General features: G+C 36.7%; 1 protein-coding gene across 2 annotated transcripts in view; it reads left to right on the top strand.

The window, feature by feature from the left end:
* Positions 1-4,453, top strand: part of PTGFR (prostaglandin F receptor) — a 57,494-nt gene extending 53,041 nt beyond the window's left edge. For both annotated transcript variants that reach the window (XM_059075388.2, XM_067042013.1), the window contains exon 3: positions 566-4,453. In XM_059075388.2, the coding sequence (XP_058931371.1) occupies positions 566-856 (291 nt within the window). In that variant the 3' untranslated portion in view covers positions 857-4,453. The remainder of the gene's footprint in view (positions 1-565) is intronic.
* Positions 4,454-14,613: the final 10,160 nt, after the last annotated feature.

Below are 14,613 nucleotides of genomic sequence, written 5' to 3'. Positions count from 1 at the left end.
TATACTTTATTTGCATAAATAAACTTTAGTTTTTTCATTGAAATTTACAAATGTGTGTTGGCTTTGAATTTTCTCTTCCCAGAAGTAAGAAAAGGTCTGTTACTAGGATCAGTGTTTGTTCTCTCTTGGGTCATTCTATTTGTGCACATTTGACTTGCCAGATAAGTTATCATTTTTGTAGTTCTGATGTCAGTTTGGATTCAAAGGATTCAGATGTCTAAATCAATGTTTCAGTGACTGTTCATTTCTTTTTCTCAGTATTTTGCAAAATAACATCACTTTGTGAAAAGTGAAATGAATAGCATAAAGCAGTTTGTTCAGTTAAAAAACTATAGGACTGAGCTTTGTGACCACCTAGAGGGGTGGGATAGGGAGGGTGGGAGGGAGACATAAGAGGGAGGGGATATGGGAATATATATATACGTATAGCTGATTCACTGTTATATAGCAGCAACTAACACAACAATGTAAAGCAATAATACTCCAATAAAGATGTTAAAAAACAAAACAAAACTATAGGACTGAGAAAATGTCTCTCAGCTGATTTTCGTATTTTGTTTTGCAGGTGACAATGGCCAGCATTGGAATGAATAGGCAAGATTTTATAGGTGCCTGTGAAAGAACCCTTTTTACTCTTCGAATGGCAACATGGAATCAAATCTTAGATCCCTGGGTGTATATTCTTCTACGGAAGGCTGTCCTTAAGAGTCTCTACACATTTACCAGACGCTGTTGTGGAGTACATATCATCAGCTTAAATGTTTGGGAACTTAGCTCCATTAAAAATTCCTTAAAGGTTGCTGCTATTTCTGAGTCACCAGTTACAGAGAAAGTAACTCAGCAAACAAGCACCTAGTTCAGTAGGATGGTAAATCAGTGTAAGTCTAGGACCAAATTAAGGAAAGTTTTGGCAATATTTCAGTTAATGTATAAATATAGAAAGCCTAACTGGAAAAATCAACCCTCAGCCAGATAGTTTGGGGGGCACTTTTGTCAGATTTGGCTTTTGAAATTTGTCAAATTAACTGTATAATTGTGCATTTTCACATGTTTTTGTCAACTGGAGGTAAACGTGATGAAATAATGCCACAGGAGTCAAACTGAAAACAATTTTGGGCTTATCTGTGTTACTGATGCTTTTGGAACAAGTGATTCTCTTGAAGCCTGTAGCATTTACTTGGCCTACTACCTGTGCAGTGAAATGGCTATTTGGGGGTGTCACTGCTCTATAGCAGTTCCTTATAGACTAGGCACAGTGAAGCAGAGTGCCCTCTTTTGATCTGGTCTGTTTTACCCCAGATTATGTAGCCTCAGTTAGTGTGTTGTCATGTCACAGTGGATTCGTTGTGGCTTTTTATAATGACTTCCACATATGTGAGGTGTGGCTGTGTTTGCCTGATCTCGTGAGCCTGTTTAGAATGAGCCTATCCTTGTCATATTTGACAGATATGACTGCTTGCATTTATTATTATGGAGGTCAAATGTTGTTTGAAGATATTCTTGTTAAGTCATAGTTTTCAAGTAATCACCATTTCCTCTGAAAATTCTACTGTATAGTCAATAATTTTTAGAGAAACAAAGGCTCTGTGAGCATGTGTATAGGTGACATGCATTATAGCAGTTCCTAAGAAGCTCTGCCATGGATAATGCAAACAAGTAGAACTTAAACCCCAAGTGATAGGTGCAAAGAACATTGGCAAATGCGCTTTACCTTTAGTCATTGACACCGTGTCATTTCTATGTCAGGGAACAAAAGAAACACAACCTCTAGAGAATAATATTCAAAGACCATCTGCAGCTAGTGTGGTTCTTTCCACTTACACACACACACATACATACACACACACACACATTCTCACACACACACAAAGAACATCAGAAATTTCAGTTGAAGAGGGCTCCTTAAATCTGTAATGAGGCATCTTCTAAAGCCTGTGCTACCAGTGCCAAGGAGAGGGCTGGCAATTAGCAGGCATTTTGAGACCCTTATAATGGCTAATGAAGAGATCAAGGGTTGAAATTTTCCCCCAAATTTCTCAGTGATATTTTAAACTTTATCTTTCTTGTTTGTATAACTTAACCCAAAGAATTTTAGTAATCATTCAAAATGTCATGGGTCTATCACAGCATAGGGTAGCTAGTTCTTTAGAATAGGGAAATGCATTTCTGTAAAAAGAGTCCCTTCATTAACTGGGGTCTGTTTTAAAATTAATCTTCCCAGTGAGACTGATCTTAGATTCTCTAGGAAATCTGTGCAGTTCAATTAGACTTAAATTATTATTTTCACCAATTTTTGCTTTTGACTGGTAATTTACTTGGAAGTTATTGTTAACTTTGGTCAATGTTGGTAAATTCTAATGAATACATTAAAAGAAATTAAGCAAATAGCCTCAGTGAAGATTTAAAGACAACTATCTTTTTTTCCAATGAATTTAAAGTAGGGCAACATACATATACACACTGGCATATGATATTCTTAGTTTATGACCAGTAAATGATGAATCATACAAATGCAGGTCATTCTCATTTAGAGTACAGAGTAGGTGCTTGATACTTGCCAAAACTGGAAAGAATTTCTTGGTGCAAATGAGAATGGATGTGCAAAGTTTTTGTGCATTTTTAAACTGGCAATTACATACTGATTATTTTAAGATATATATATATATATCTATATACCTTCAGTGTATATACTTTAAAAAAAGCCATTGCAGTTTGTTATCGTTGTTGTATTACATAAATGTTCTCATGTGTTTTAGGAGCATTTAAAGACTAAAAGAACTTGTCAATGGTTTAGAGGAGATATGTATCGCCTACAGTTGCTTGAGAGAGTGTTGGTGTTTTGTGAGATGAGGCATAAGGAACCAAAGCTCCATCCTTTCTCCTCAGGCTGGGTAGCACGCTGCAGTGAATACTCCCGTAGAGCCTGATCTGGGAGAGACGTGGAGGAGAAACCCTCATTCAGAGTTTTAGGCCTCTTCTCCTTGTTGCTTCTACTCAAATGACAGAATTGTTGCTCTATTGCCATGATGTCACTCTGGCCTTGTGTGTCTGCATTGAGGAGATATTGTGACATGACCATGTGTGGGAGAGTATGAACTTAGCATGAAAAATTTTGGGGAGTGACAGGGTGGTCATTCTCTGCGTAACCTTGAAGGATTATCTCTATTATCTGAGCATAGGTTTAGGGTAACTAAATTGGTTTTATGATGCTGTTAAACTAAATAAATAAACACCAAAAATTGAAAAAAAAATTAGTCAAAGAATATGTGTGTTTACATTGTGTTAGGCTTTTTTGTCCACAGAAAATGAAATAAAGTGAACACAACAATATGCATATCTGACTTCAGAATTTTATTTCTGTTATTATATGTATTTCAGTGTAGTTTGACAATTTATTGTATAAGGAATAATAAATGGAGCATCTACCAATAACTTTCATATATTTGTTCAAAGTACTGGAAGTAAACAGTGTTCAGCAAGTTTACCAGTTTTGAAGTTTTACACTCTATTTTAAAATTTATCATTAGACCATCAGAGTAACTGAATTTCCCTTCTCATTGGATAAAGTAGTAGCTAGGCAACATCACATGCAGTTTGATCAAATTATTTCTGGGGAATTATATTACTCTAGGCAAATTACTTGAAAATACCAGACTTTTTCTGATGTTAGTGAACTTTAAAAAAAATGAGATCAAAAAACCCCCAACAGCACATGGGTTTTTGTGCTTGTGAATGCAGAGACAGATAACACTGATTCATAATTAGCTGTAAGTGTATCCCAAAACATCAGATTTTTTGCTGATGGATTTAACTAGGTGATAGAAATATGTTCTTTAAACATTTTTTCTAAAGGCATAAAGTTGCTTCTAACTATCTGTATTGCTGAAGTGGAAAATACTTAAAAGTTAACACACACACACACACACACACCCATACACACATATACATAGATATATCTGTCTTGTAAAACAGATGGTCTTGTTTGATCATTTTCAGTCTTAAAATGAAAAACCTACTTTAGTTTTGTGCTAATCTGAGTTTAGAATCCAAATAAGATTATTTGTTAAATAAATAAAGTGAACTTTTTGTGAAACTTATTGCTAGCATCACCTATATCACCATTATTGCTGTAAATTAATTGTCTAGGGTGAGAATATAAAGGATGGGAGTGTACATTTTCCTGCTTCTTCATCTGGAGGTCAGAATAATTTACCACCTGGTAAAGAATAGTGTTGGACTTCAACTTGTTATTGACATTTTAACAGTAGATGAAATGTGTTACGTGAATAAATGTATTTTGTTCTCTTCATACTTGTTGGATTGTATAAGACAGTAAAGAGTGATATGTGTATTTTGTGGCTTCCATCAGTATGCAACTCATGTAATTTTAGTGCTTTGACTAGTTTAAAACTTTAAACAAATGATTTAAAAAAAATAAACTTGGACTGATGTTTATCAAGAGTGGTTATTTTTAGGACAATCATATAAAACTTGGAACTCTTGAAGCTACCTAAACTTCCATTTTTACCTGCTATTAGATGGGAAGAATTTCAGCTTGTTTTCCATTATTACATTTTGCTATCCCTTTTCTGTCCACTCTTCTGTGACATCTACTTTCTTTTTCCTGTGCCTCATTTTATGTAGATAGGTCATAATTCTGATGGGAATCTGATCATTTCCAAAACACAGTGGCCCAAGTATACCTGTGATAACAACCTGCAAATCTCAGTGCCATAAACCCAGAAAGGTTTGTATCTCACCTGTGGATGCTCTCCACTCAGGGGAGCTCTGCTTACCGTAACCACTCAGAGACCTCAGGGGACAAAGCAAACATCATCTTATATGTTGCTGTCTGCAGTGCTAAAGGGAACAACAGCCTGGTGAATCATGCACTGGCTCTTAGAGCTTACACCTGGAGGGGATACATATTACTTTTGCTCACACATTTCTGGCCAAAGCAAGTAGTATGGCCCCACTAACTTCAAGTGAGGCAGGTAAATGTAATACTATAAAATGTCCAGGAGGAGAACTGAAAATAATTGGTAGATAGCACTAGTGATTTCCACATTAGGTAATTTTTTTTTCATTATTGCCTTTCTAATGGCATTCAAACTGGAATCAGGTTTAAAAAAAATTTTTTTTTATTTAGAAACATCGTGGTATTAAAAACATTTAGGTCTCATTCACCTAAGAATCTTGTAATCTATAAAGATAAGACAGAATGAATGCCATTATATATTCCACAAGCTTTTTGAAATTAATAGAAATTTTAGATGACAAAACAAAACAAAACACCATAGAATAAAAAGTGAAAAACTGGGTTCTTAAAAATGCAGGGAGTGGGACCTTTTTGTACAATGCCTAAGAATAGCTTAGTTGCAACACTGTCTGAAATAGTTGCTTTTCTAATAAATGAGGATATTTGAAATTTATTTTTGCATTTTCAGTCTCCTTATAATTGAATATCTTGATACCTTGATATACTCTTTGCCACTGAATTTTATCAAACTTTCAGAAAACCCGAAGTAGTATAATAGCACTAGAACAAGATTAAACTACATTTCTTTTCTTTTTCTCCAAGTCTCTCCATTTTGAACCCAAACATGACAGTATATGAAATAAATCAGAAACTTGGTTAAATTTAAATCTTAGAAATCTTGAGATGTAAGTTCATATATACCAAGTGTCCTGTTCAAAGATTCTGTAGGGAATTATTGCAAAGAATTTCCGGCAGAGCTTTCTGCCCTGCAAAAATATCAACTGAAAGTAATATGATACAGATATGATATGCAATTATGAAAAAGTAGTTGGAATGTTTTTACATTATCAAAAATCTCATATATGTTAAAGTATACTTTTTAGTTAATAATCTAGATATTTTATGAAAGAATAATGAAAATACTGTTTTATATACATCTTATTCATAAAAAGGTAAGGTAGAATTATTGAAATCTAAAGGAACTATATTTTGGATTTGAAGTACCCTTTACATTTTTACTTAGGATGTACACTCAGTCTTAGAGTTTTTAACTTAATTTCATTTGAATTATTTTTAATGTCTGATTGGTAAACTCCAAATTAACAAAGTGCATCCTGCTGTTACAGTGCTACCTTTCCCACGTTAAAGGAGGCAATTCAACACTAGTATACGCCAACATCATCTTAGCTTTAAAAAATGAGATCATGAGACATCAATTGTGTTCTGCACTTCTTAATGTCAATTGTCCATGTCAATATATTCAGAATACTCTTCTTTAACAGCTAAATAGTATTACATAATATAAATGTGCCATAACTTAAATAAACAATTTTCCTATTGAAGGAGAGTTGTTTTTGTTTCCAGTTATTTCCCTTTTTCAAATAATGCTATTTTGATATGCACACCTTTATACTTTGTGTGTGTGTATATTGTGGAATTGCCGGCTTAAGACATGCTCATTTTCAATGTTCATATGCATTGCTAAATTGTGCAGTGTGTACAGCCATTCTCTTCTAAGAGAAGAAGCCCTATTCCTGACATCACCTACTGTGTATTCCAGCAATCTTTTTATTGTCACCAATCTTATTGGCAAAAATAAAGCATATTTAAGTCATCCTTTAGGTTACTTGCCTTTCACTTTGCTAATGAAGATGAGCATGTTTTCATACATTTATTAGTCATTTGTGCTTCCTCTATAAATTTCCTGTTCCTGACCTTTATCCATCTTTAATACACTCATTTTTCCCTCTTGACTTGCAGGAAGACTGTGTATATTAAGGATATTATCTTTGTCAGCTTGGGCTGCTCTAATGAAGTACCATAGACTGGATGACTTAAACAACAGAAATTTATTTCTCACAGTTCTGGAGGCTGAGAAGCCCAAGATTAAGGTGTCAGTCAATTAGATAACTAGTGAGGGCTCTCTTCCTAGCCATCTTCTTTCTGTATCCTCATATGGCAGAGAGAGAGAGAGAGAGAGAAAACAAATTGTCTAGTCTCTTCTTATAAGGGCACTAATCCCATTATGAAGACCTTGCCCTCATGACCTCATCAAAACCTAATTACCTCCCAAAGGCCCCATCTCCAAATATCATTACATTGGGGGATAGGGCTTAAACATAGGAATTTTGGGGGGTGGGCAGACACAATTCAGTCCATAGCAGGTATTAATACTTTTTAATATATGTTACAAATACTTTTGTACCAGGCTGCCATTTTCTTCTGCACTGAAGGTGTCTTTCACTATATAAGAATTTTACATTTTTACTTAGGTAGAACTAACCTTTTATGGATTCCTTCGTTTGTTTCTTGTTTAGAAAGACTTTCTGTCCTCAAAGGTTACAAATATATCCCCCTATGTCATTTTCTACAATTCAAGTTTTGTTTTTTATCTTTAAATTGTGTAGTTTTCATGGAATTTATATTTTTATGTCATGTGAGATGGGTATTTAACTTTTCTTTTTAAATCCCAAATGTATAACCAATAGATCCAACATCATGCTAGCAATTTCAGAATTTTTTTTTTTTAAGTTATATTCTTGAAGTCTTATCTTGGGTAGATTTCTAGTAGGTTTTTTGAAATATTGCACTCAGCTCACCTGGCCTCTATTATTAACTCAGGATGGAAAACAGTCATCTAAACCACACAAAAGTAATACTACCTTTAGTATTCAACAATACCACTAAGACCTATCACAAGTAGGCCTCAGCCTTTCAACTGTTTTTCCAGTAAAGAATATAATTTTAGGTAATGCCATCTTTCCTGTTTGCCATATGTTTTCTGTGACCATCAACAGTTTCCAGCTTAAGGTTAAATGGGTTAATGAGGAGGTGTATTATTTTGCTGGGGCTGTTATAACAAAGGACCACAGACTGGGTGGCTTAAACAACAGAAATTTATTTCTTCACATTTCTGGAAGCTAGAAGTCTGAGATCAAGGTGTCAGTTGGGTTGATTTCTACTAAGGCCTGTCTCCCTGCCTTGTAGATGGCTGTCTTTTCCCTTTATCTTCACATGGTCTTTTGTCTGTGTCTAATATCCTCTTCTGATGAGGACACCTGTAATATTGGATTAGGGCCCACCTTAGAGTTCTCATTTAACCTTAATGACCCTCTTTAACCATCCTATCTCTAAATTCAGCCACATTCTGAGGGACTGGGGAATTAGGACTTCAACATACGCATTTTGGAGGGACACAATTCAGCCCATAACAAGAGTATAGTCTGAGACATTAAGATAAAGTTATGGTAGATGGACCATACAAGAGTTGAGTCTGTTACCTCAGGTTTATTATCCAGCAGTTCTCAAATGTTAGTATGCATCTCTTTTACATAGAGGTCTTGCTAAATCAGATTGCCAGGCCCCATCCCAGTGACTGATTCAGTAGGTCTTGGGAGGAACCACTGAATTTACATTTTTAACAAGATCCCAGGGGAAAGTCCCTAGGCAACGCTGGTCTGAGGAACACACTTTGAGAACGACTGGCCTAATCAACTAGGCTAACCAGCCACAGATGGCATGATATGAAACATACAAAGAACTATGAAGCTTTTTGACAGTGCAAAACTGTACCACTGTTTTAGTACTGGCATTTTAATTCTTTTCCTAAACACATTTTTTGCTCTAACCCCAAACAAATTTGACCTGAAAAATGTAAGAACTATCCAGAAAGTGGCTAGAAGAACATGGGATAATATAGATTGACAGTAAAAATTGTATACAAAAAGACAAAGCAGGGCTTCCCTGGTGGCGCAGTGGTTGAGAGTCCGCCTGCTGATGCAGGGGACACAGGTTCGTGCCCCGGTCCGGGAAGATCCCACATGCCGCGGAGCCGCTGGGCCCATGAGCCGTGGCTGCTGAGCCTGCGCGTCCGGAGCCTGTGCTCCGCAATGGGAGAGGCCACAACAGTGAGAGGCCTGCATACCACAAAAAAAAAAAAAAAAAAAAAAGACAAAGCAGACCTAAGTGAGGCCACGGTTTAGATGGCTATAAATTTCTTAGTGGTGTCAAAGGAATTTTTGTGTTATGTTGTAGACTGGCAAAATTCCCATAGTCTGAAAATATTGCTTACTTTTTAATTCTAACCAAAAGCTTTTAACAAGGTTGTTTGGATAAATTTTATATTTTCCTCCCCACACGTCCAGTGTTTATAAACTTTTTTGATCCCTGTATTTTCTACTCTTGCTTGAGTCCAGTTGATCTTAAAATAATTCCCTGCTCTGGTAAAATAAATCTTAAGTCAGTTTTTGGCTTCCCAGAGGGGTACTGAGACTTTTCCGTTTCCAAATAAAATATAACACTAATACTTTTGGGTCAAGTAAATTATTAGTGTTTTTTTTTATCAAAAAACAATTAGAATATCAGTAAACAATAAATGGACCAAAACTAAATAAACACACTTGAACACAAAATCTCATTCTAAAGGCATTAAAATACAAGGTCTTTTTTTTTTTTTTTTTTTTTTTTTGGTATGCGGGCCTCTCACTGCTGTGGCCTCTCCCGTTGCGGAGCACAGGCTCCGGACGCGCAGGCCTAGCGGCCATGGCTCACGGGCCCAGTCGCTCTGCGGCATGTGGGATCTTCCCGGACCAGGGCACGAACCCGTGTCCCCTGCATCGGCAGGCGGATTCTCAACCACTGCGCCACCAGGGAAGCCCATACAAGGTCTTTTATACAAGGCCAAATAAATGGTATTTCTAAGGTAAAGGGGAAAAAAGCTACAGAAGCAAAAGTCCAGGCTGTGCGTTTTCAAAACACAGTTCTACCTAGGAAAGTTCCTCTCCCTCTTAAGAATAATATATCATTGGTTACTGGGAGACTTACAAAGAATATCAAACATAAACACAGATAAAAATGTTTTAAGTAGCTACTTCTTTAAATAAATATATCATTCTGAAATCTCAGTGCCAAATGTACTAATTTATAAAACTTGGACTATTAAAAGAGTGGAAAACAGCAACTGGATATAGTTTATTGAAGATTGTGACATTTGTCATCACTTTATGATTTTGGTTTTGTAAGACTAGTGATTTCCTCACAGCAATGCTCAAAAGAAAAGGCAAAACAGAGAGCTTAAAAATGTCCTGAGAATTAAAGAAGCTAAAGTTAGAAGCACTACATAGCTATTTGCTTTCCAAATTGTGGTTGGGGGCTTCCATGGTGGCGCAGTGGTTGAGAGTCTGCCTACCAATGCAGGGGACACGGGTTCACGCCCCGGTCCGGTAAGATCCCACATGCCGCGGAGCGGCTGGGCTCATGAGCCATGGCCGCTGGGCCTGCGCGTCCGGAGCCTGTGCTCCCCAACGGGAGAGGCCACAACAGTGAGAGGCCCACGTACCGCGAAAAAAAAAAAAAAATTGTGGTTGGGCAGATATTAAAATTGTCATTTAGTGATGCTTTCAGTAATGCCTTAAGAAACAATGGCATTTCCCATGAGGTAGCATTTGCCAGATGATCTAGCTGAGGCTCCTGTGGGTCCTACTCTCTTTCTGGTTTGTGGTACACACCTCCAGCCCTTATTAACTGCACTAATCAGAAACTTGTGGTGTCTGGGAAGAGTGTTCCAAGAAGAACTCCATGTGCCAGGGCCTTGAGGTGAAAAGCAGCTTGGATCTGTGTGGTGGTTGTAGTTTCGTGCTATAATAAAGAGGTATCAACTGGCTTTGAGGGTGAGTTGTTAGCCCTCTACTGATTTAAGCCCAATATAGCTTATGTCCAACTAAAATAGAAATACATTTTGGACCAGCTTGCCTTTACCTGTCCAGAGAACCTATCATCGGTTGTGATTCAGTTCAGAACTGATTAAGCAATTCAATCTGACCTAATGAAGCAGCACCAACCACTTAGCTTACGGGCTGGTGTTGCAGTCATTCACCTATACGTGTTTAGAAACTTCCCATAATTTTGATTTGTGGGGAGTAAGCGTGAGGGGAAAAGAATGATTTTAATGTCACTAGCTTCAGAAGAAAAACATCTGCAAGAATGGAAGATGATCCACCATCACATTACAACACTGCTCTTGGAAATAATTCAACTCTCATAAGCATTGCCAGTAATTCTTTATAAAATTATGACCACCCTCCTGAAATTCAGCATTTCACTTGTAATGCTGAGTAAATTCTGCAAGTAGGTAAGAGTGTGATTATTAAATTTGTAACTATTAATACCATCTGAGCCTGTGTGGTTCGACCTTCACTTGCCCAATGACACGTTTCTTTACGGATATAAATCATTCTTTCTCTGATGATTAAGAGAGGGTAGATGGCTGCTGAGTCCCAACATGTAAGCTTTTAAATTTTGCTCTTCATTACAATCATCACTGCAAGGCAAGTATCACATTTTACCTGATCTATAGCTGCCTAGCTGTTTTTTTTTTAAACCACTTTGTTTCCCAAAGAGTCACCACTTTGACCATTTACACTGAGTGTAGAATTTTCTTTCTAAAAATAAGTATGACTATTTTACCTACCTGCTTTTCAATTATTTCCATTCTTTGCCTTCAAATTTGGTCCAAACTACTTAGCATGACAAACAAAGCTCTTCACTATCTTGTCTATAGTGGATCTTTTCTGGAGAGTCTGAGCAATCCTATAAGCCATCCTGCCTTCACTGAGATTTCTGAGTCGCCTTTTATCATTTTCAGAGGTTTTTACCAATAACTATTGTACTCTGAGACTAATTGAATCTGACCACAAGTAGACCTCTTTATCAAGTTCTGAAAATCGGATTCTCTTGCCTGAAATTTTAGATTCATATGCTTATCAGTGATCTAATTTGATCCTTACTTGGTATTATTATTCCATTATATTATTATGTCATTTTATTTATTTATTTATTTATTTGTGGTACACGGGCCTCTCACTGTTGTGGCCTTTTCTGTTGTGGAGCACAGGCTCCGGACACGCAGGCTCAGCGGCCATGGCTCACGGGCCCAGCCGCTCCGCAGCATGTGGGATCTTCCCGGACCAGGGCACGAACCCGTGTCCCCTGCATGAGCAGGCGGATTCTCAACCACTACGCCACCAGGGAAGCCCTATTATGTCATTTTAAATAGACAAAATCTATAGCTTGGTGAAACCGTTTGTTTAAGAGCACAGAGAGAGGATTAAAACACCAGTCTCTTAAAATTGAGGCTACATTGCTGCTGTGAAAAATAATTTTTAATGTGGTGGTATAATTAAAGAGCCACATGAATTACCTAATTTATAGGACTGGACATTGAAACCATTATTAAGAATTCCATTAGTCTGATGTTATTTAAAAGTATTAAAGGATTCTGGATAAAGAAGATGTGGCACATATATACAATAGAATATTACTCAGCCATAAAAAGAAATGAAATTGAGTTATTTGCAGTGAGGTGGATGGACCTAGAGTCTGTCATACAGAGTGAAGTAAGTCAGAAAGAAAAAAACAAATACTGTATGCTAACACATATATATGGAATCTAAAAAAGAAAAAAAAGGTTCTGAAGAACCTAGGGGCAGGACAGGAATAAAGATGCAGATGTAGAGAATGGACTTGAGGACACAGGGAGTGGGAAGGGTAAGCTGAGATGAAGTGAGAGAGTGGCATGGACATATATAAACTACCAAATGTAAAATAGATAGCTAGTGGGAAGCAGCCACATAGCACAGGGAGATTAGCTCGGTGCTTTGTGACCACCTAGAGGGGTGGGATAGGGAGGATGGGAGGAAGACGCAAGAGGGAGGAAATATGGGGATATATGTATATATGTAGCTGATTCACTTTGTTATAAAGCAGGAACTAACACAACATTGTAAAGCAATTATACTCCAATAAAGATGTTAAAAAAAAAGACTCCATTGTGAAATAAACCATAGTGCCAACTACAACTGTGGTACAAAAATATGCATGTTACAAAAATTAATGTACCAGAAAAAAGACTGAAATTTTCACTGAGCTTTTTTTCTAAATGAAAATAAAATATGTGATATTGCTGTAAAAAAGAATGATGAATTAAGTGAAAAGTTCCCCAGTCATCACAATCTTTCTACAGACAGTAAATTTATAAAAGAGTGGTCATGAAGTACAGATCTATAATTACTTTGTTTTCTCTCATGTTTCTGATGTTGAAGCTCAGTGTTCAGTGGGATTTTAAACATGTCATTAGCTGTATTCTAAAGGGACTAAGAAAATATAGTAATGTGCTATCAGATTCATTAAGGGAATGAATTGGCTTCTTAGCCAATCACTTCAACATTGATACGCAGTACTTACTAAGAGTATGCTGCCCCAAATTCCTTTCAACTAGTGGGAGCCCTGTAACTAAATTCTCGTCCATGGATATCAGTACAAGTGTTTTGTAGGATTTGAGAAAAATTGACTGAAAGGAGTTACTACAGTTAGTTGGAGTCCATTATTTCCTGTTATACCTTTCCTCCTTCTGCAACTCAGAAACGATGACTGAAGCTCTTCCTACCATTTTGGATTGTGCAGTTACCTGCCTATGTTTTCCTCTAAGAGTTTTATAGAGTCTGGCCTTACACTGAGGTCTTTAATCCATTTTGAGTTTATTTTTGTGTATGGCGTTAGCAAGTGTTCTAATTTCATTCTTTTACATGTAGCTGTCCAGTTTTCCCAGCACCACTTATTGAAGAGGCTGTCTTTTCTCCATTGTATATTCTTGCCTCCTTTATCAAAAATAAGGTGGTCATATGTGTGTGGGTTTATCTCTGGGCTTTCTATCCTGTTCCATTGATCTATATTTCTGTTTTTGTGCCAGTACCATGCTGTCTCGATTACTGTAGCTTTGTAGTATAGTCTGAAGTCCAGGAGCCTGATTCCTCCAGCTCCGTTTTTCTTTTTCAAGATTGCTTTGGCTATTCGGGGTCTTTTGTGTTTCCATGCAAATTGTGAAATTTTTTGTTTTAGTCTGTGAAAAATGCCAGTGGTAGTTTGATAGGGATTGCATTGAATCTGTAGGTTGCTTTGGGTAGTATAGTCATTATCACAATGTTGATTCTTCCAATCCAAGAACATGGTATATCTCTCCATCTGTTTGTATCATCTTTAATTTCTTTCATCAGTGTCTTATAGTTTTCTGCATACAGAAAAAGACAGGTTTTTTGTCTCCTTAGGTAGGTTTATTCCTAGGTATTTTATTCTTTTGTTGCAATGGTAAATGGGAGGGAGTGTTTCCTTAATTTCTCTTTCAGATTTTTCATCATTAGTGTATAGGAATGCAAGAGATTTTGGCACATTAATTTTGTATCCTGCTACTTTACCCAATTCATTGATTAACTCTAGTAGTTTTCTGGTAGTGTCTTTAATATTCTCTATGTATAGTATCATGTGATCTGCAAACAGTGACAGCTTCTCTGATTGCTGTGGCTAAAACTTCCGAAACTATGTTGAATAATAGTGGTGAGAGTGGGCAACCTTGCCTTGTTCCTGATTTTAGAGGAAATGGTTTCAGTTTTTCACCATTGAGGACGATGTTGGCTGTGGGTTTGTCATATATGGTCATTATTATGTTGAGGTAAGTTCCCTCTATGCCTATTTTCTGGAGTGTTATCATAAATGGGTGTTGAATTTTCTTGAAAGCTTTTTCTGCGCCTATTGAGATGATCATATGTTTTTTATCCTTCAGTTTGTTAATATGGTGTATCACA

The sequence above is a fragment of the Kogia breviceps genome, chromosome 1, assembly GCF_026419965.1.
Source record: "Kogia breviceps isolate mKogBre1 chromosome 1, mKogBre1 haplotype 1, whole genome shotgun sequence".
NCBI classification, from domain to species: domain Eukaryota; kingdom Metazoa; phylum Chordata; class Mammalia; order Artiodactyla; family Physeteridae; genus Kogia; species Kogia breviceps.
Note: the sequence above shows the minus strand (reverse complement) of the source record. Positions and strands in the feature narration are given on the sequence as shown.